Source organism: Daucus carota, chromosome 5 (genome assembly GCF_001625215.2).
Source record: "Daucus carota subsp. sativus chromosome 5, DH1 v3.0, whole genome shotgun sequence".
Lineage (NCBI taxonomy): Eukaryota > Viridiplantae > Streptophyta > Magnoliopsida > Apiales > Apiaceae > Daucus > Daucus carota.
Window position 1 is genome coordinate 12,505,081 of NC_030385.2, and position 22,840 is coordinate 12,527,920.

The 22,840-nt window shown below is 29.4% G+C and overlaps 1 protein-coding gene across 1 annotated transcript; it reads left to right on the forward strand.

Moving 5' to 3' along the window:
- Nucleotides 1-14,805: 14,805 nt before the first annotated feature.
- LOC108221347 (uncharacterized) lies at nt 14,806-20,391 on the forward strand. The gene is made up of 12 exons (XM_017395228.2): nt 14,806-15,061; nt 15,496-16,029; nt 16,218-17,161; nt 17,432-17,662; nt 17,914-18,015; nt 18,119-18,199; nt 18,305-18,912; nt 19,020-19,197; nt 19,272-19,400; nt 19,537-19,674; nt 19,756-19,956; nt 20,061-20,391. Exons 3-12 carry the CDS (start codon nt 16,982-16,984, stop codon nt 20,262-20,264), a joined length of 2,052 nt encoding a protein of 683 aa, XP_017250717.2. The 5' UTR covers nt 14,806-15,061; nt 15,496-16,029; nt 16,218-16,981; the 3' UTR covers nt 20,265-20,391.
- Nucleotides 20,392-22,840: the final 2,449 nt, after the last annotated feature.

A 22,840-nucleotide genomic window follows, 5' to 3' on the forward strand; every position in this document is an offset into this window, starting at 1 on the left:
ACTGTATGTTTGTTGGTTATTCTTTTATAATATTTGTTTTGTTAATCAGACATGTTTGTTGTTGTTAATTTTTATATGATTTACTTTGTATACAGGAAAATATTATTCATGCATTATCTGTTTGCTTCGTTCAAGCAATTTTTAAGTGAAGACTGTTCATACAGTAATATTGTTACAAGCAAGGGTAGTTATAGACCGCTATCTCATAGATTTAAGTTAGATGTTTTTGTGCACAATCAATCCAAAATAATTGGAAGAAGGTGACAATGTAAGAACATAATTACTTTTAAAAAAACACAAATAAAATTAAGATTCGTCGTGCTTTAAATTGTTAATTACGTGTAGAAATATATTTTCATTTTTTTCACCATGAATTATAGTCCAATTTTTCAATTTTATATATTAGTATTGGTATTACATCAAGATTTTTATAATATAAAATTTATTTTATCCTACAAATATTAATTTTTAATCATTAATATACTTTTTATAGACAGCCACAAAATTATTGCATTCTACAAATATTAATATTGAATAATTAATATAATTTTTATAGACAGCCGCAACGCGCGGCTTCTCAACTAGTCTTCATATAAAATTATATCTATGGCTTAATGACCTTTTAGCCCTCGAAGTATGGGTGGAAGTTCCGATGCGGCCTCGAAGTTTAAAAACGTACCTCGACCCTCAAAGTATCTTTGTCGTACCTTTTAACCCTTTTTAAAAATACTGGTATAAATTGGGGGATAAACTTGACAATTCATATTCGGGGTAAAGTTTGGGCGTACCTTTTAACCTTTAGAGTATACATCTCGTTCCTTCTAACCCCTAAAGAATACATTAAAATACATTAGATGTTTCTTTTAACCCTTAATGTTTAATGCTCTTTTTAATCCTCACGTGTGAAATGTCAACTTTGTTCACCCCGTTATATACCGGTATACGCCATAAGGGCAAAAAAGTACGACAAAGATACCTTGAGGTCGAAAGGTACGTTTTTAAACTTCGAGGCCGCATCGGAACATCCACTCAAACTTCAAAAGCTAAAAGGTCATTAAGCCTATATCTATTCTAGTCGTTTATGGAATAAAATTACTAGAAATGTTGATACAAATTCTTTTGTAGTATGTCTAGGTTCCTTTATTCTTTTCCATTCTGTTGTCAAGCACCAGAGGTCCTAAACACAGGGGTGTAATCAGACCAAATTGTTCGTAGCAACTCGAGCTCCGCTCGAAAATATTCGAATTTGATTCGGTAATAATCGAGCCGAGCTCAAACTCGAGCTATTTGGATGTTTTACCGAGCCGAGCTCGAGCTTTAAATTACTCGGCTCGTAAGGTTCGCGAGCTTTATCGAGCCTCTACTATTTTTAAATTTTTTTATTATAAATATATTTTTACAAATATATTTAATATTTTATTTATAATTTATATATTTAATCGAATCGAACTCGAGCCCAACATATTATATTTTGAGTTTTTGTCAATATTTAGTGACTCGATTCGAGCTTTTTCGAGCCGAACTCAAGCCTATCGAACTGTTTACGAGCCGAGCTTCGAACTTGAAATTAAAGGCTCCGTCGAACTTGAACTCGAGCCCCGAACTTTTCAGTCGAGCTCGAGCCTGACAGTATTCGACTCGGCTCGATTACACCCCTACCGATACATATATTTTGTTACAGCAAGTCCAAGCGATGTCTTGGAGCAAGTCCAACAATGCCTTAAATTGATGTCCTAAGCTCAAATTTAAGGCATTTGGATGAAATGTGTGCTCCAACAATGTCCTAGTAGTGCCGTCACAAGGACATCCAACAAGTGTCTTATTTTTAGGGCACTACCAGGCATGTCCTAAACCAATTTTCTCAATAAAATATTAGCTTCCCTCCATTCCACTACATCTCTCTCCTCTTACATTTTCACTTCCCTCCAATATTAATTCAAATAAATTATTGATTTAATTATAAGGCACAATTATAAGGCATGTTGTTGGAGTTCATACATCACAATGGCGTCCTAAATCATTAGGACATTATTTTTTATTATATTTTTAAGACACTTGATAGAGCATTGTTGGACTTGCTCTTAAAACATGTCCTAAGTCATAATGCACGGCATTTGATAGAAAATGTTGATCCAACAATGTTCAAGTGATGCCTCATATCACTATGATAACCTTTTTAAGTCTTATTATTACAGCACCTCTCTCCTTGCTATATTCTATATCTTAATTATAATAAATTCTTAACCATGCTATTTTTCTCTCTCTACTTTATATTGTGCTTTAATATTGAAAGATAATTTTTAATAATAAAATATCAAACATATATTATATACTTATATATAATAAGCGTAAGGGAGATAATTTGGTCGCATGGTCACATGGTCCAAAAGCTTATCATCCGTTGGATCGTATGTTGAACAAATAAGTACCGTTAGATTAGAACAAAATTAACTTCTAATTCTATAAGGCAACTGATATCTACTTGCATGTTTATAATTCTTTTTTTGAATCCAAAACAAATTATGTCTTTCACATGTTTATGATTTTTTTAATCCAAAATAAATATTTTCTACTAGCTTTAATTGCAAAATCATATAAATCGAACCGTCACAAAATTATTTTTATCTAATATATTTTAAAATTAATAAGCCGGATATTTTAATCCAAAATAAATATTTCCTACCAGTTTTAATTGTAGAATCATATAAATTGTACTGTGATAAAATTATTTTTATCTAATGTATTTTAAAATTAGTAAGCCAAATTTAAATCATATCATAATAATTCTAATATAAAATACATTTATAAATATAATCTAATGGAAGTTGACGTCACATATTTTTCTCAATATATATTAAAATTTGATAGAAAAAATTTAATACTTTGGCATGATACATAAGAGAAAAGGAATGACTTAATTACAATACTTTATTTGAAGCCATTAATGACCGTGACGGTGTAATTTATATTGCATCGTCACTCGGATGATCCAACATGTGTAACCAATTTATTATTTTTTTATTTTTTACAGGAACAAGTCTGAAAAGTAGAACCTATATATTTTTACAATAGTTCTGACTCACAAACAAATCATAATTTCAAATTTTATTTAACTGAAAATTTTAATTTATTATTTATAAATTAAATCCTTTCACACCACTTACAATATATTTAAAAAAGTTTATAAATAATTAAAAAGCTCTCGTGCCTTGCACGAGCATTGTTGAAGTTGAACTTAATTGAATATGTCATAAATCACTAGAACAACATTTTTTATATTATGTTTAAGGCTTGAACACTGAACCAGAACACTCCTGAACTTGCTGTTAGAATATTAGTGAATCACATATCTCAGCCATAGTGTCGGCCCAGCAATTGCGGAATAGCGCTCATATATTGCGGTTCGTCCATTAACCGAAGATTTAAAACTCTAACTATATATAATATACTAGCTTATAACCCGTGCAATGCACGGGCGGTTATAATATTTGTTATTTTATCGTATATATTTTAATTTAAACTAATATTATTGTGAGAATAAAATTATGATAGAATAATATAATTAAATAAATTTTTTATTTAACATATGATAAATTCTTATATATAATTTCGTCAAATGTCTAATTAAAAATTAGATCGAACATATATATTTTACCGAGAATGTTAAAATATATTTTTTTCATGTTATAATTTAAGGAGATCTATAAAATCAGATATAAATCAACCAATCAATCTTTTAATATTTCGTTATTGATAAATTAATAATATAATATGTAACATATTAAGTTAAAAAAGACGCGTAAAACCAAATACCGACCCATCATACTAATCTAAATGTTTTGGTTTGATAGATATTAAAATATATTATAACATGTTATAAATTAAGAAGGTTCGTGGGTCGAATACCAACCGGCTCACCAAACTCGACTGACCTACCGACTAACTGAACTTTTCATGTTTGGAATTTAACAGTATAATAGTATATTATATATTTATAATATTACTTTTAAAGTGATTCCATTAGTGTATTTAAAAATAATGTTAATGTATTTTGGTTGAAAAATATCACAGGTTATTTATTAATGATGATATATAATAATATTATATTTTTATATATGTAGAAAATCCATTTTTTAGTTGAAAAATATGAAAAAGATAATGTGTTTTAGTTAAAAAAGTAATTACTATGTTTCTCGATGTTATTTTAAATGATGGAGTTTTTTTAGTTAGAAAATATAAAAAAAAGATAACATATTTTAATTTAAAAGAATAATTGGTATATAGATAGGCTCGTATTTTGGCTCAAGTACCGACTGACCAAATTTTTAATGTTTCGGCTCTAATAGTATAATAATAATATAGATATATTTTATATGAATGTTGCATGTGTTATTTTAGGAAAATCGAATTTCTAGTTAGGATTTTGAAAAAGAATGTGTTTTAGTTATATAAAAAAAAAGTAGTTGCTATGTTGTCCAATATTATTTTTAGAAAATTGAGTTTTTTTAGTTTGAACATATAAAAAAAAAAGATAATAGATTTAGTTAGAAAGATAATTGATTATATAAGTAGACCCATAATTTGGCCCAAGTACCGACCGACCAAAAGTTTAATGTTTCGGCTTTAATAGTATGGTAAACTAATATTTTTGTGAGAATAAAATTATGATATATGTAGCCTGTGTTAATTGTAGAGTATCCGTTTTTTAGTTAGAATATATAAAAAAGATAATGTGTTTTAGTTAAAAAGGTAATTGTTATGTTTTTCGATGTTATTTTAAATAATAGAGTTTTTTATTTAGAAAATATAAAAAAAAGATAACATATTTCAGTTAAAAAAAATAATTGATATATAGATAGGCCCGTATTTTGGCCCAAGTACCGACTGACCAAATTTTCAATGTTTCGACTTTAATAGTATAGTATAGATAGATGCGTATATATTTTTAAAGGTTTGACTTTAGTTTTTGGTATAGTCAAATTGGTCTTATATTTGTTCTATGTTTTGATTTTATATTTGTTTTATGTTTTGGTTTGTTTATATTTTGTTTGAAGCCCGCTAATCATAAAAGTCTTTATAAAAGCCCGCGTACCGAGATCAAATTTTTAATGTTTCGGCTTTAATAGTATAATATTTTTTAAGGTTTGACTTTAGTTTTGGTATAGTCAAATAGATTTTATATTTGTTTTATGTTTTGATCTTATATGTGTTTTATGTTTTGATTTGTTTATATATTGTTTGAAGCCCGCTAATTATATTTTATGGTTTGATTTGTCTATATTTTGTTTGAAGCCCGCTAATTATAAAAGTCCACATAAAAGCCCGCGTACCGACCGACCAAACTTTTAATGTTTCGGCTTTAATAGTACTAGCTTATAGCCCGTGCAAGGCACGGGAGCTTTTTAATTATTTATAAACTTTTTAAATATATTTTAAATGGTGTGAAAAAATTTAATTTATAATAATAAATTAAAATTATATGTATCATGTCAAAGTATTAAATTCTTTCTATCAAATTTTAAATTATTTTAAGTAGAATATGTGACGCCAACTCCTATTAGATTATATTTATAAATGTATTTTATATTAGAATTATTATAATGTGATTTAAATATTTTTCTAAAAATTTTTATGATTCGAGATTAAAATTGATAAACACAATTTGTTTTGAATTAAGAAAATGAATCATGAACATGCAATAAGATGGTAGAATTTGTTTTGAATTAAGAAGATGAATCATAAACATGCAATAAGATGGTAGAATTTGTTTTGGATTAAGAAAAAGTTTTTGTATTCGTTCCTCACATAAATCGGGCTTATTAATTTTAAAATATATTAGATAAAAATAATTTTGTGACGGTGCGATTTATATGATTCTACAAATAAAATTGGTAGAAAATATTTATTTTGGATTAAAAAAATTATAAACACGTGAAATACAGAAGAATAGGAATTATAAACATGCGAGTAGATATCTGTTGTCTTATGGAACAGAAGTTAAATTTGTTCTAATCTAACGGTACTTATTTGTTCAATATACGATCCGATGGATAAAAATAATTTTTTGACGGTGTGATTTATACGATTCTATAATTAAAATTTGTAGGAATTATTTATTTTGGATTAAAAAAATCAAAAACACATGAAACATAGAATTTGTTTTGTTTGATTCAGAAAAGGAATTATAAACATTCAAGTAGATGTCAGTTTCCTTATAGAACAGAATTTAATTTTGTTCCAATCTAACGGTGCTTATTTGTTCAATATACAATCCAACGAATGATAAGTTTTTAGACCATAAGACCATGCGACCAAATTATCTCCATTACACTTATTATATATGAGTATATAATTTGACGTTTAGACTTTCCGCACACATCTTTACGTATAAATATGTCACCCATGTTCGTATTAATTGTAAAAGATTAATTTTTTAGTTAGAAAATTTATAAAAAGATAATATATTTTAGTTAAAAAAGTAATTACCATATTTCTCAATGTTTTTTTAGAAGATTGAGTTTTTTAGTCAAAAATATAAAAAAGGTAATATATTTTAATTAAAAGGATTAATCGGTTATATAGATAGGCACGTAATTTGGCCCAAATTAAAAAGAATAATTGGTTATATTGATAGGCCCAAAATAATTGGTTATATAGATAGACCTGTATTTTGGCCCAAGTACTGACCTACCAAACTTTTAATGTTTCAGTTTTAAAAGGATTATTAATTGATTATGTAGATAGACCCGTATTTTGGCCCAAATTAAAAAAAATAATTGATTATATAGATAGGTTCAGAATAATTGGTTATATATATAGGCCCGTATTTTGGCCCAAGTATCGACCGACCAAACTTTTAATGTTTCGGCTTTAATAGTATAGCTTATAGCCCGTGCAAGGCACGGGAGCTTTTTAATTATTTATAAACTTTTTAAATATATTTTAAATGGTGTGAAAAAATTTAATTTATAAATAATAAATTAAAATTGTATGTATCATGCCAACGTATTAAATTCTTTCTATCAAATTTTAAATTATTTTAAGTAGAATATGTGACGGCAACTCCATTTAGATTATATTTATAAATGTATTTTATATTAAAATTATTATAATGTGATTTAAATATTTTTCTAAAAATTTTTGTAGTTCGAGATTAAAATTGATAAACACGATTTGTTTTGAATTAAGAAGATGAATCATAATCATGAAATAAGATGGTAGAATTTGCTTTGGATTAAGAAAAAGTTTTTGTATTCGTTCCTCACATAAATCGGGCTTATTAATTTTGAAATATATTAGATAAAAATAATTTTGTGACGGTGCGATTTATATGATTCTACAGATAAAATTGGAAGAAAATATTTATTTTGGATTAAAAAAATCATGAACACGTGAAATACAGAATTTGTTTTGGATTCAGAAAAGAAATTATAAACATGCAAGTAGATATCAGTTGTCTTATGAAACAGAATTTAATTTTGTTCTAATCTAACGGTGCTTATTTGTTCAATATAGGATCCGATGGATAAAAATAATTTTTTGACGGTGTGATTTATACGATTCTATAATTAAAATTTGTAGGAAATATTTATTTTGGATTAAAAAAACCAAAAACACATGAAAGACAGAATTTATTTTGGATTCGAAAAAGGAATTATAAACATGCTAAGTAGATATCAGTTTCCTTATAGAACATAATTTAATTTTGTTCTAATCTAACGGTGCTTATTTGTTCAACATACGATCCAACGGATGATAAGTTTTTGGACCATAGGACCATGCGACCAAATTATCTCCCTTACGCTTATTATATATAAGTATATAATAGTATAGATATATAAGAGTAGTGCTAAGTGCATATAATTGGGTACAAAAAATTTGTACATAATGATGTGGCAAGTGATGTGGTGGGTTTTAATTGGGGTGGTTGGTGTAAATGCAGGGGGGTCATCCAATTAAAATCCACCACATGTCATTATGTACATGTTTTTGTACACAATTATGTGCATCAAGCATTTTCCATAATATAATTGTATAATAATCAACAAGTAGCACAATGAAAATAAGATTATATTCTCCAGACTATAGCTAGGTTCGGATGTGGGAAAATATTTTAAGTGTAAGGTGTTAAATAGCATGCACATATAGGTTGATTCCATCATATTCTACACAGGTCTATGTCTATATTCAGTGTATTCATATAAATCATAGTTGGAGTGCTTTGTTAATAATTCCACACATTTGTCTTTGCATTACCTAACTAAATTAAATATACCATTATATTGCAAGTTGTTTGATGCAATTCGCATAAAACAAGCAAGGTTTGTATGCTTGGATTTCCTAACAAGTCTATGGTCGGTGTACCCAGGATGCTTAATCAACACTGATTAATATTTTAAACATCTATTTGCGCATAATATGGTTTTATAGTTAAGTTGTAATATTTAATATGTATAAGATAATTTTCTTTTAAATATTTTCAATTCTATGTATAACGATCAATCAGCTAACTATTTCAGTATACAATTTGTTTTCCAGCTTACTTGTATTGGCGGTCGGGGATTTGTACCGGCTCTATTATGTTTTGGTTGATGAAAATGCTTCTCTTTTTTTTTTTTTTACAAAAAAAAAAGGATATTTTTTGTTTTAACTTGCAATATTTAATATGCACAAGTTGATTTTCTTTTTGAGTCAACTAACTATATGACAGAAAATAGTTAAATTGTAATAATTGATATACATAAGATGGTTTTTTTAAAAAAAAACTTGTAATATTTAATATGCATAAGATGGGTTTCTTTTGAGTCGATTAGTACATGACAAAAAAATAGTGAACTTGTAATAAATTACAAGACCATAACTAATAACTATAAGGTGATTTTAATACTCCCGCCGTCCAACCAGATTTTTTACGTTACTTTTTGGTAACTATTTTAAGAATCTTATAAAATATACTTACATTATATATTTTTTTTAAAAAAAATTTGAAAAAAGAAAATTTGACGTTTAAACTTTTATTCAGAAAAAATAATTAATAATACGTTATAAAATTATACTTTACGAGAGTCACAAAATGCGTGCAACAGTGTACGTAAACAATTAGGCGGGATGGAGGGAATATGGTTGATAATGCATGCAAAGTCAAATACTGTGTGGGATTATTTTTGTTACAAATTTAGAGTAAACGTTAAGATTATAAAAAAAAAATGTGAAAACATGCATGGGCGGTTGTATTAGATTTCCGCATAGCCGCCCAGATCTCGAAGTTGCAGTGTCTTCATAGATCCTAACTAACATGGATGATTAGAAATAGAATCATGAGCAGAATACCTCATTCTCTCAAGTTTCCTTCCATTACCATTAATATACTCCCTCCATCTCATTCTCATATTATGTGTCTTGTTTTGACTATTCAACAGTTAAATTGATTAGATTTTGACTGCAAATTATATATATTATCCGACTTAAAAAGATTAGAATACCTACTTTATTATAAAATATATCTAATCCCATGCAAAATTCATTTTTCAGATTTTTAAAATAATTAATAAATTTTCTTTAATTAATAATCAAAATTTGGCTATATTGACTACCTAATAGTCAAAAGAATACACATAATATGAGACGGAAGGAGTAGTATTAACAACCTGATAAGTATAATTTATCAGGACTCAAGGAGTTTCATTAACTGCAAACGTGATAAAAAAAACATGAAAAGAGAAGTTTTATTCTTTAATAATAACTAGCTTATAGCCCGTGCAAGGCACGGGAACTTTTTAATTATTTATAAACTTTTTAAATATATTGTAAGTGGTGTGAAAGAATTTAATTCATAAATAATAAATTAGAATTTTCATTTAAATAAAATTTGAAATTATGATTTGTTTGTAAGTCAGAACTATTGTAAAAATATATAGGTTCTACTTATTTCTGTAAAAAAAATGGTTACACATGTTGGATCATCTGACGATGCAGTATAAAATACACCGCCACACTCATTAATGGCTTCAAGTAAACTATTGTAATCAAGTCATTATTTTTCTCTTACGTATCATGCCAAAGTATTATATTTTTTCTATCAAATTTTAATATATATTGAGAAGAATATGTGACATCAACTTCCATTAGATTATATTTATAAACATATTTTACATAAGAATTATTATAATAATATGATTTGAATTTAGCTTACTAATTTTAAAATATATTTGATAAAAATAATTTTGTGACAATGCGATTTATATGATTCTACAATTAAAACTGGTAGGAAATATTTATTTTGAATTTAAATATCCGGCTTATTAATTTTAAAATATATTAGATAAAAATAATTTTGTGACGGTGCAATTTATATGATTCTACGATTAAAGCTGATAGGAAATATTTATCTTGGATTTAAAAAAATCATAAACATGTGAAAGACAGAATTTGTTTTGGATTCAGAAAAGGAATTATAAACATGCATATCAGTTGCCTTACAGAAATAGAAGTTAATTTTGTTCTAATCTAACGGTACTTATTTGTTGAATATACGATCCAACGGATGATAAGCTTTTGGACCATGTGACCATGCGACCAAATTATCTCCCTTACGCTTATTATATATAAGTATATAATTAGGCTTATCATCTTTTATAAATTGGGTTAATTATCAAGTTGGTCATTAAAGTGGGCTTAATGTATCAAGTTGGTCACTGAACTCAAAACGGTATCAAGATGATCACTAAAGTCACCATAAATATCAAAAAAGTACCTTCAAATATGAGTTCAAGTAATAAAAATATTATTTATAAAATTTTACACATTATTTTTAAATGTTACCACAACCAGCTAAAAGGTTATGACTTCTGGTATTTAAAATAATATATTTATATTTTATCAAGTTTATTTATTATTTAGTTATTTTCTTTGTTTTAATTATCATAAATATTAGAAATCATAACCTTTTACTTGGTTTTGGTAACATTCAAAAATAATGTGTAAAATTTTATACATAATATTTTTACAACTTGAACTTATATTTCAAGGTATTTATTTGATATTTATGACCACTTCAGTGATCATCTTGATACCGTTTTGAGTTCAGTGACCAATTTGATACATTAAGCCTACTTCAGTGACCAACTAGATAATTAACCCTTTATAAATTTAATGTGTTCAGAAAAATTTAGGGCGATTGAGAATTGAATCTATTGGAACAGAGCCACTATCACTAAATTGTTTATCTTGCCGTTACTGAGAGAAGTATCAAGTTGTATTAAGGGTCTGTTTGGGTAAATTTAAAAAAAATAATTCTTATCTGAAATAAAGAAACGAACTGATAAGTATTAATATATATAAGAAAGAAGTAAATTTAGTGAAATAAAAATTAGCATCTTAGCTTATTACATGTGCTTCTATTTTTTACACAAACGGATCAAGAAAAATAGAAGTCGACTTCTTAACACATTTTATGCATTTTGCCCACGTTTTTTATTTAGTGGAAATTATTAGATTTATGTTTAATTTATCCAAAAAAATTCTAGCAAATGTATGATTTTAAATATGTCGGATTTTTAAGATAATAATTTTAATTATATAATCATCACATCTGTATCAAAAGATAACAATCTAAAAAAAACATAAAATAGTTACAGAGATCATAGATATAATTATACAACTAAATTTTATATTCGTATCTCATATACTGGTATTGTTGTTAAATTTGAATGTCATATTTATAATAAATTTTATGCCCATGTGTTTATATTTGTTTAAATGAGTATGTATCGCAATGTGTGTGTGTCACCAATTTTGAAGAACAAATAAACTATGAAGCAGGTTATTATCACATATTAACTATATTTATATATGTTTACATTTAATGAGATTATTTGATTAATTTTAATCTATAGAAATAAAGATTTTTTCTAGGATGAAATAAATAAACATAACCCAATTCCACTCACAATCGGTTGTTCTGATCCTTTGGATGAAGTCTGAAAAAATAATTACTTATTTTCATTAAATATTTTATTGATATTTAAAATATATGCAAATAAACTTTAAAAAATATTTAAATATTATTAATACAGACACATGAATTCTTTTAGAAGTTCAAATATCAATTTTTTGAAAGTTAGTAATTGATTTCTATATTTAAAATAATTTTTATTACTTTTTATAATTAATTTAATATAAAAAATATATCTTTAAATATTATTTTACATATTTTTTTGTAAATAATCATATAAATATTTATTTTTTTTACTGAAAAAGAAATATTTGTAAATTAAGATGTATTAACATGCATGTAGGGTTTGGAAAGCCGCCTCAGATCCCTTGTCTTTTTCCAAAATGGTTGAGGGTTTTGACTGGTTTCTTCTCCGGTGGAAAGTCCCAGCCTCTTTGTCTTCTTTCATATTCGCTAAATATGTTTCAACAGAACCCATTTTTCGGGGTGTTTGTGTGTCTATTCTTTTCGGGTGTATTTGGTTTGTCTCTCCTTTGAAAGTATTTTGTTATGTTTTTGTTTAGTTATGTTTTGTATTCATTCGATGTTGGATCAATTGCAAATGATTTTATTGATGTTTTTGGGATCTAGAATTAATCATGCGTCAAATATCAACAAGTGGTAATTATGGCAAGAGCTCACATTTCACAACAAAAAATTGCTCATCTATTCGGCGTTTACACTTTTGATATGTCTATGACTGATATCCGGCATGTAGATAGCTGTGGTATCACTCCTCCCATCCTAGCTTATGAGATTAGGGCTTCTGAACACTGTTCTAATAATGACTTTAATGTGATAATAAGGTCAATTGTGATGTTGCTGCAATATAGATTAGGGATGGACATTAATCCCGATCCCGACCCGATCTCCGCACCGAATGGTGCGGGGATTCGAGGATTTTTCGGGTACGGGTCGGGGAACGGGGATGATTTTGAAAAAATATCGGGGATCGGGCCGGGTAGGTTTTTCACATTCCCCCTGCCCGATCCCCGATCCGATTTTCCTCGATTGTCAGCCCGATCTCTGACCCGATTATTTTATATATATATATATATATATATATATATATATATATTATAATTATTTATTAATATGTTTATATACCTCTTTAGGTGCAACTTTAGTCATCACTTGTTTATTTATTACATATATATTATAATTATATATTTAATATAATTAAACTTATTGAAATAAATTTTAATATTTAATTCTATTAATATAAGTTTTAAAATTAAAAAGGTCATAATTAAATCATTGAAGATAAATTAAAATAATGAGGTATTGATAACTAATCATAACTATGAATTTAAGTATTTAATTAGAAATTTTGATTTAAATAAAAAATCTTCGAATCACTGCGGGTATCCCCGAATCCCGATCGGGCCGGAGATGGGGATCGAAAAATAATCCCCGATGGGGATCGGGCCGGGGATGGGGATTGGGCTAGGATTCGGGGATCGGGGCCGGTTATAGCGATCCCCGACCCGAAGTGACCCGATGCCCATCCCTAATATGGATCGCTCGGAAGATCTTTGATTTAATCAGAATTTTTAAATTCTATGTGACAAATGATCAAGAAACATATCAGCTAATTATTTTTAGTATGTTATTTGTTTTTCAACCTAGTTTTATCATCAGTTGGAGTTTATCCCAACAATATTATGTTTTGATAAATGAAATTATTTTAATCTCATGTCAAAAAAATGTATAAACATGTATATGAGATCTATGTTGCACGGGGACGCCAGAGTGGTAGAGTACCGTCGTCTGGGGACATCTCGGGGACGGGGACGCCTCTGGGACGGCTGGGGCCTGGGGGACGTCCCTAGAAGGCAAGGGACAGTCAAGTGATGTCGTGGACGTTTCCAGTGATATATTTATCAAAATACCCGTATCCCAACATAAAATCACAAATCCTAAACTCTTATGTACAACCGCCTCGCTATTATATACATAGAGACATATACATGAATACACTCACCCTTTCATCTCTATCTCCCTCTCACATTATCAATGGAATTTGATTATGGAAGCAGCGGTACGGGGTCTAGTAGTGGAAGTGGAATTGCGACGACTACTGCGGATGACCGGAAGTTCGAAAATCAACCCGCTCTGTGGGATTATGTTAAAAAGCTGGAGAAAATAGGGGAATTTGCGGGACATGGAGTTACCGGTGCCATTTTTGTGGTCAAATTCACACACACACACACACACACATATAGGGTAGCACTCCGTAGCATACCCTCTTATATGGAGTTACGTAGCACACCATTATACATATATATATAATATATATTCTATTATATTTTTTATGAAATATAATTGCAAATTTTGATTATTAAACCGAAAACGAAGTTATACAATTTTTTTATTCCAAAGATCATCTAAAATTATGGAATATCTCAACATGATTCTATAACAGAATAATAATCATCCAGAATTATTCTGTTGTAAAATCAGTTTCGAAAATATACTTTTTTAAATCAAATTTTAAGTGTTAAATTACTTAAAATAGGTTTATTTTATAGTATTTTATATTAAAATCACGTTTTATATGTATTCTATAACAGAATTTATAATAAAATTGATGATTTATAGTGGCGCACTATGTAACTCCATATAAGGATTCCCTCTCTAGAATGTTGGCCTATATATATATATATATATATATATATATATATATATATATATATATATATATATATATATAGGGGGCTTCTCCTTGGGGATCCTTTTATTTGGTAACCTAGTAACTCATTCTAGAGCCGTTGATTTACATAAGTATGTACGGTTGAGATTAAACAGGGAGCAAGTAAAAAACAAGCGGCAGAAAATTAGGAAGGGCAGAGAGGGAATAAATTAATACAAAAAGAAACGCGCCCAAAACCTCCTTGCCCACGTCTTTTACAGAACAGCTCTGAAGTTTTGATAACCCAACAATTCTATTCAAGCTTAGCGATTATGATCAGCATCTATATAATAGTAGTAACTGACGAACATCGTCGAATTTAAATCTAGTTTGGGGCTGGGTTACAGTACAAAGCTTCGTACTCATTATGAATCAAGGTTAGAACATATTATATTTCCAACTTGAATTCCACATTTTCAATTACATAACTCTGTTCTGTATTTTCTGTAAGTGTGTATGTGGTTATGCTATCAGTGTGTTCTGTATGTGTAAGTGGTTATGCTATCAGTGTGTTCTGTAATTTTTATAAGTGTGTTTTTATGTTATCTCTGTGTTCTGTAATCTGTGTTCTGTATTGATATATGAATTTTGATATTATTTATTATTATGTGGTTATGGTATCATTGTGTTCTGTAATTTCTATAAGTGTGTTTTCGGTTATGTTACATGTGTGTTCCGTATTCATATATATTTTGATATTATTCCTTATGACTAGTATATACAGCTAGTGTTATGTGCTTATCATGTTTGTTCCTCTTTCTGTGGTATATGATTTTGAGAGCTGGTGTAACTTTATTTGGTGTTAAATCAGGTAGTCGGATCAGTAGTCGTTTAAAATTACCCAAATGTAAGAATTCAGTGCAAGATGTTGTAGAGTTAAGTTCTAACTCGGTAGCCGGTGAGAAAGATAAGGAAAGGAATGAGTATTGGAATGATGCCGGTGCAGAATTTCAGAATCCAATTATGATCAGTGGAACAACGTCCTCAAATCTTCGACGCAAAAAGTGCAGAGGTTGGGATAAAAAAATTTATTCATCAGTTCTTTTTATAGAAAGTTACAATAATGCTACAGTTTTAATAAAATTTGGCAGGCAAGGATAAATTCCGAAGTAGTTCCAATTTGAAGAATAAGAAAGTCACTATCTTTGGAAAGAAGAGCACACCATTCTTGAAGCGGCGTTTATTCCATCTTAAAACCAAAAGGAAGGTCATTGTAGGTGATTCCATCGAGAAAGGTGACATTCTGGATGAAGTAAAGTGTGGACAAGGGAACTACATGAAACGAAAAGTATCAGAAGAGCATTTAATATCATGTTTCAAAAAAAGAAGATCAGTTTCGCCACAGGTATCTATGTGTCTGTTATTATGTCTTTAGTCTTATTTTTAATCGGTTCTTAATTAACATATATTATATCTAGTATCGATGAAAGCTTGTTTACAAATATTAAATGAGTGTCATTCACAAAGTAATGTTATGTATATGGTTATTGACTTTTTGGTAATGTTTTCTTGCATGTATCCGTAAATGTAAAGAAAAATAGTAGAAAGGAACAAGTTTCTACTAAAAGACGTAACTTGGCAGCAGAAATTGGAACAAAAAGGCTTGAAACTAAGCAGACCTATAATCGATATATTCAGAAAAAGTTCTCGCCCAAGATATTTTGGAAGATGATAACGCAACTATCTGAAGAACAGATTTCATGGGTTAATGAAACAGGTTTTGGTCATGTATTGGGGATGAAAATGAAAAGTTATGCTCATAAATTGGGCTATATTGTAGTTGAATCATTTAACCGTTCTGAGTGCGCAATAGTGTTGGACCAAGGTTCTATTGTACTTACCGATGATGTGGTGAACAGAGTACTTGGTTTACCCAAAGGAGATGATCCTGTTGAAATAAAAGAATGTAAGAACTTATTACTGGCTTGGGTTAGTCAGTTCCCCAAACGGTCGCACTTCAATGTAACAGCAAGTCTCATTGTGAAAAAAATTAGAAGTAGTGAAAAGGCAACATACTTGTTCAAGTTGAATTTTCTTGTGTTGCTGTCAAACTTTCTAGTGGAGTCAAACCACAATGGGTATGTTAAAACTGAGATACTTGGATTTTGTGGGGAAATAGACAAGTGTTACAAGTACAACTGGTGCGGATTTGTTATTAACAAGTTATTATCAACACATGAGTTTTGGGATGACAACCGTAGTGGACGCCACTTCACAGGATCCTTGCCTTTGTTAACGGTGAGCTAGTTTAATTTATTTTATTCATAATATTCATCAATGAAGTCGCCTAACTTATCATGCAGTACTTGTATGTGGATTGTGTGCGTAATACAAGAACTGCACATGTGAAGAGGACAAGACCAGCATACATTGCATGGACCAATGAGATGGTAAAGGCTGAAGAGAAATATATTATTGAAAATGATTCTTATGGCGAAGGACAAATCCTTGTATGGGGTGAAGACGACGATGACGAGGTATAATGTTTTTAGAAATGTATAAAATACCTTTTTCTGCATTCCTGTTATGTAAGGAGGTTATAGGTGACCAGGTAAGAATGTTATATACCATGTGTTCCGTACTTACAACACAGAATCTTGTATAACAGTTTACAGAACACACTTGGTAAATGTGTTCTGTACTCACAAATACAGAGCATTGGCCCCATGTTTGTCACACAGCACAATAAGTCAGTACTTGTTCTGTTAACTTATTATTGAAAAATGGCATTTGTTCAACTATGCTAGGTCTCAGCTCTACTAAGAGATTCTTTTAAAGAAATAGATAAAGAAAAATCAGAATATGATGCGGGGGAAAAAAAAGAGAATTACGAAAAACAAATCCAGAACTTGGATGGACATGAAAGAGTTTTTGTGGATCGTGGACACGTTGAAGATTATATGTATGATGGACAGATTAGTTATGATGCCAGAGCAGAGAAATTTCACAAAGGCAATGAAAATTCATTTTCAGAACATGTGAGTGCAGTATTCTAATTTAATAGTTTGAATACATAGATGTTATTTGTGTTTTGAATTTTATATACTAATATTGTAAATCAGTTTACACAAATAATAATAATAATATATATAAAAATTGTAACAAACTATGTCCAAATTAATCTATACGAAAGGTAGGTGTGAATGATCTGTTCCATGTTACAGAACACACTGAACTTATAGCACAGAACAGTACACTTGTGATGTTATGATTTTCTTTTGAATTTCAGAACTCAGAAAAGGATACAATGTCCATTGTGGAAAGTGTTGGACATGTTGTAGATGACATAGGTGAACATATTGTTGTTGCTGCTAGGGAAGAAAACACTCAGGTACAAGGCAATGAAATTGTAAGACCATTATATATAATACTATAAGATAATTATATTTTGATGTTGTGCTAAAAATATGTTAATTCTTTATAATTTGTTTTAGACACATGTTTATGATAAGGACAAACATGAATCAGAGCATTCTTTACTAGATGAGAACTTGGATGAATTGTTGGATGACAAGGTTAGAAACTCATATTTAGTTATTTTTATTAAGTGTGTTTCGTATCCTATGAAGAATGTGCAACCTAGTGAATGTTTAACATGATTATTGTTTTTGATGTAACAGAAATTCATGAATAGATTCAATACTAAGCTTAATGAATTGGAAGCACTCTGTAAGGATGCTATTGCTGAATATGTATCAGCTGTGGCCATGTATTCAGATCACCCGGGCACACTTAAAATGAAGGAAAAGCTTTCAGATATATTTAAGACACAGTTCAATATGTTTGAGCATACTACAAATATATTGCTAACACCTGCTAGGAATAAGCAGCCAAGATCATCTAAAGATGTGTTGGAGCTGACACCTTGGACAACACAAATTGTCGAAGAGCTCGATGAGATGGGAAGAAGTGTGTCACATGAGTATGTCAAACTATCTGATGTGTTGGATGTGAATAATACAAAATCTGAGGAGTTTCCCAGTTTCAGCTTGAATTTAACACCTACTCAAGATGTACTACAAGAAGATAAAAAAATTGAGGCCAAAGCATCTGCTGTCGACAAAAACCCTGAAAATATGATGTTGAGTAGGCCGTGCCGCATAAGGAGACTAGCACCCGCTATTAAATCACCATATGTTATTCGTGTTAAACCTATAAAAGCTGGTGGTATTAATAGTGAGGAGAACGTATTGTGGGAATGGTTATTTAGCAGCAGAAGAAGCTTGAAGTAAGAAATTTGATAACTTTATCCTTAATTTTGGTTTATAATAATGTGACTATCACTTTCTGGACAAGTACTAATTTGTAATAATTGTCTTCCATATTATGAAACAGCGAGAAACTCTTCCAATGGAAAAGAACTGGATGCAGTAAAGAGCAATTGCAGACTTTAATGGTTGGTCAGTGGGTAGAAGGGAATGTGATTGATACATGGACACATATCTTGAATGAAAGAGAGAAGTACAGAGCCGCGACTTCACCACTTAGATTGTTCTGTACAATAGATACTACGGTATGCATAAAAATTCTTGCAAAATATTATACTCTCATAATGGTACTTCATTAATTATTGCCAAAAAATTGCAGCTTGGAGCTTTAACAGATAACATGACACTTTTAGATAGATGTGTGATACTTGCTGACAACATGGAAGTAGCGTTAGAGAGAGCAAATATGCTGCATAATAGGACGTACCAAGAAACTGATTTCGACATGGTTTGTCATTTTATGCATATTTTTGTGGCATGTTTTTTTGATTAATTAAACTTCTAACTTTATTTTTTGATATTATTAAATTCTTCATCAATCAAAAGACCAATCAGCAGTACCTTATAATCGCTGTAATTTGCAGTTTCTGTTTCCAATCCATAAGAATGGACATCATTATGTTATTTCCTTCAATCTTAAGTATCCAGCAATGGAGATAATTGACAATATACAGAGTTCTGAAGACATTGAAACAAGATATGGATCACTACCATATACTTTGGTAAGGTTTTTAATAATGTCTTACTTGTTGTCTCTTCGGTAAACGTGGGTACTTATTTCTGATTTTGTGTTTGGAAAACAGCATGAGCTGTTTGTGCTTTGGTTAAAGGCATATAAAGGATCCAAATGGGAACTTATAGAAAAGTTAGATCCAGTGATGGTTGAAATGGCTTGGCAAACGAATGCCAATTCTGTAGATTGTGGAATATTTGTAATGCGACACATGGAGTCCTTCATGGGACAACCTTGGAATGGATGGCGCACTGGCCTGGATATTGAATCAGTAAGAAATAAAAAGATACAAATAATGTATATGAGTACATGGATGAGGTTATTTTGACTTTTGAGTAATGGTTTCACAAAGTCTGAATTATTTTTTGTTTGAAGGTGAAACAAAGAGGTCAACTTGAAGATCTACGGAAAATGTACTGTCATGACATCTTAACGAATGCTCTCAATGAAAAGCGAGATAAGGTAATTAAGAAGGCACAAGAGTATTTAACATCACAGAAGAAGAAAGGAATGTTCAATGCAACAAGACGATGGAAAAACGGAGGCATGAAGTCTAGTGCGGGAAGAAAAAAGAAGTAGATCAGAATTTGTTTGAATTTTGTACTGTAGTAAACAAGATCACAGATAATGTGTTAGGAAACATTTGGATGTTGTGGATTTGTGAACCTTTTCAAATTTGGTTTTTATGTAAGACTTTGGCTTATGATTTCTGAGCTTCATTTTTTAGCTTTTTGTTCCCGGCATCCATTTGCATTATGTTCTATGAAATGTGGTCATTATTTCATCAGTTATTAACGAACTAATATTTCTAAGTCTAACATCAAAGTACAGGGAGTATTATCCTGATGTACTATCTTAATATAAAAATTTATAGTATTGTTTAACTCCAGAATTTTAAAAAAATAAATTCAGAATCAAATATGAGCTATTTTTTTAAATATCCTAAAAATATAAGTGTTAAAATTAACTATCATTACGTAATTTCATATTTTATAAAAAAATATTAGGATCGGTTACAAAAAAAGCGTTATATATAATATGTCCTGTAAATTATGGTACAGGGAAAAATTTAATTTTTTAAGAAAAAAAATAGATTATGATTTATGTTCAGAAAAAATTGTATTTAAAGGCATTATTAAAACTTTTAATTTTTTTAATTATTTTAATATATTTAGGAGCAAATAGAATTATCCAGTATTGATGTAATATCTTGATATAATAAATTACCAGTCTTTTTTCATTTGAAAATTTAAATTAATATATTCAGGAGTAAATAAAAGCTATTTTTTAAAACATTTAAAATTATAAGTGTCAAAATTAACTATCATGACGTAATATCATATTTTACAAATTTAATATTAGGACCGGTTATGAACATCGTGATGCATATATTATGTCCTGTAAAATTATGGTATAGGGAATAATATAATTTCTGAAAAAGATAGATTCTGCCTTATGTTCTAAAAAATTGTGCCCTAGTTATTAAATTTTTTAATAATAGTAAATATATTAATAAATATTATATGATAGTAAGTTGTATACAATGTATTAGTGAATATAAATTTACAGTATATAATTAAAATCTAAGAATAGATAGCTTCATATTAAAAAAATTCCAATTTAAATAATATAGTATCAAATTCTATCTTCATATATAACATAACATGTTCAAAAGAGTGAAAATATTTTGTAAGTACAAGTAACAGAAAGGTCACATAACGGTTCATTTGACGAAATCTGCATTTGATATTTAAAACCAGCTTTTTAAGTGGCTGACATAGCAATTATTAATGATATAGTCTCGAAAATTGTATCTCGGTAACATATGTGATGAACATTTCACACAAAGTTAAAAAACGACGTATGAGTTCTAAAAGAGTGTTATGAAGTAAAAGACCAAGTTGCAACATACATTACATTTTCTGTCTGTGCTTCCGAGATTGAAGAAGAATCTGTAACCATGAAGAAAATTGGGAGAAAAGGTAATACACTGTAATTAGCTAATTTTTTTAAGTATATTTGCTTCTTGTTATATGGATGGGCTCAGTTGATTTCTGAATTGCAGATTGTTGTGAAGAAGGAAGAGAGTCTGGTGGAAATGGGAGCCACATGCAACAAGGACGAAAATCCACAAAAGTTTTACAGAACCCGGTAAGACATCACTAGCGTACATACATTACGATTCCTGTTGTGTAGATTTTGAAATCCTTTTTTTAAAGTATTTGTGTTTGCACATAGATGGAGAATAGCCCTTTTTTGGTCTGTTTTGATTTTTTTATCTTGTGGGCAAAGGAGTATAACAAATTCAGATCAATTGTCTACTATGGAAAGACCCCCTTTTGTCTAGTAGGGGAAAAACCCTAAATATTAAGTATAAGGATTGATAGACTTTGGGTCGACCTTGGTTCTCCCTCCAGACTACAATTACAAAAAGTGAAAATGGAGTCCGAAATCAGGTATAGACATGTAACTAAAACAAGCTTAGTTGCATGTATGTCTTTATGTATTCTTAAGCACGTGAATTGTGGTTCAAGAATTCCAGTGGTACACTGGTACTTAGACCAACCGGAATAAGTTAGCGTTTTGATGATAAATTAAAGAAACAGGTTGCTCGGAATAAGCGTAGTATATTGACATTATATATGACTATGCAAATTGTTCAGTTTTGTGTTCTGTAATTGTCCTGTACCATCTGTGTTCTGTACCATCTGCGTTCTGTATTTGTGTTGTGCCATCTGTGTTCTGTATTTGTTTTTAAAGTAACAGGTTTGCTTACATTTTGTAAACTAGTTTTTCTGTAGCACAACGTCAAAGCATGATTGATGATGAGACAAGATTGGTACAATTTATATGTGTTTATATAAATCATTGTTTTACTAATATAGGTGTACTTTGTAACTGACTTTAAAGCACTTATTCTGCACCTTCTACGTTCTGTATTGATTTCACATTTGGTTTTTAATATTGTTCAGTACTTTGTCAATGTGTTCTGTAGGTGTCACATTATGTAAAACATTCTATAATGCTCGGTAAAATATTATTTGTCAACTCTTTAGAAGTAATATGTAATGCTTGCACCAGAAACATAGATTTGAAACCTATAACTCCCTGCACAGGGTTGATAACGATATATTAGAATTGCTCAGATTTGATTG

Bases quoted from the DNA above. Each gene is read 5' to 3' on its own strand.
- LOC108221347 (XM_017395228.2), top strand. From the start codon at position 16,982: ATGCAGTACTTGTATGTGGATTGTGTGCGTAATACAAGAACTGCACAT. The intron at 19,198-19,271 runs GTATGCATAAAA...AAAAAATTGCAG, and splicing joins TCTGTACAATAGATACTACG to CTTGGAGCTTTAACAGATAA. The intron at 19,675-19,755 runs GTAAGGTTTTTA...TTTGGAAAACAG, and splicing joins GATCACTACCATATACTTTG to CATGAGCTGTTTGTGCTTTG.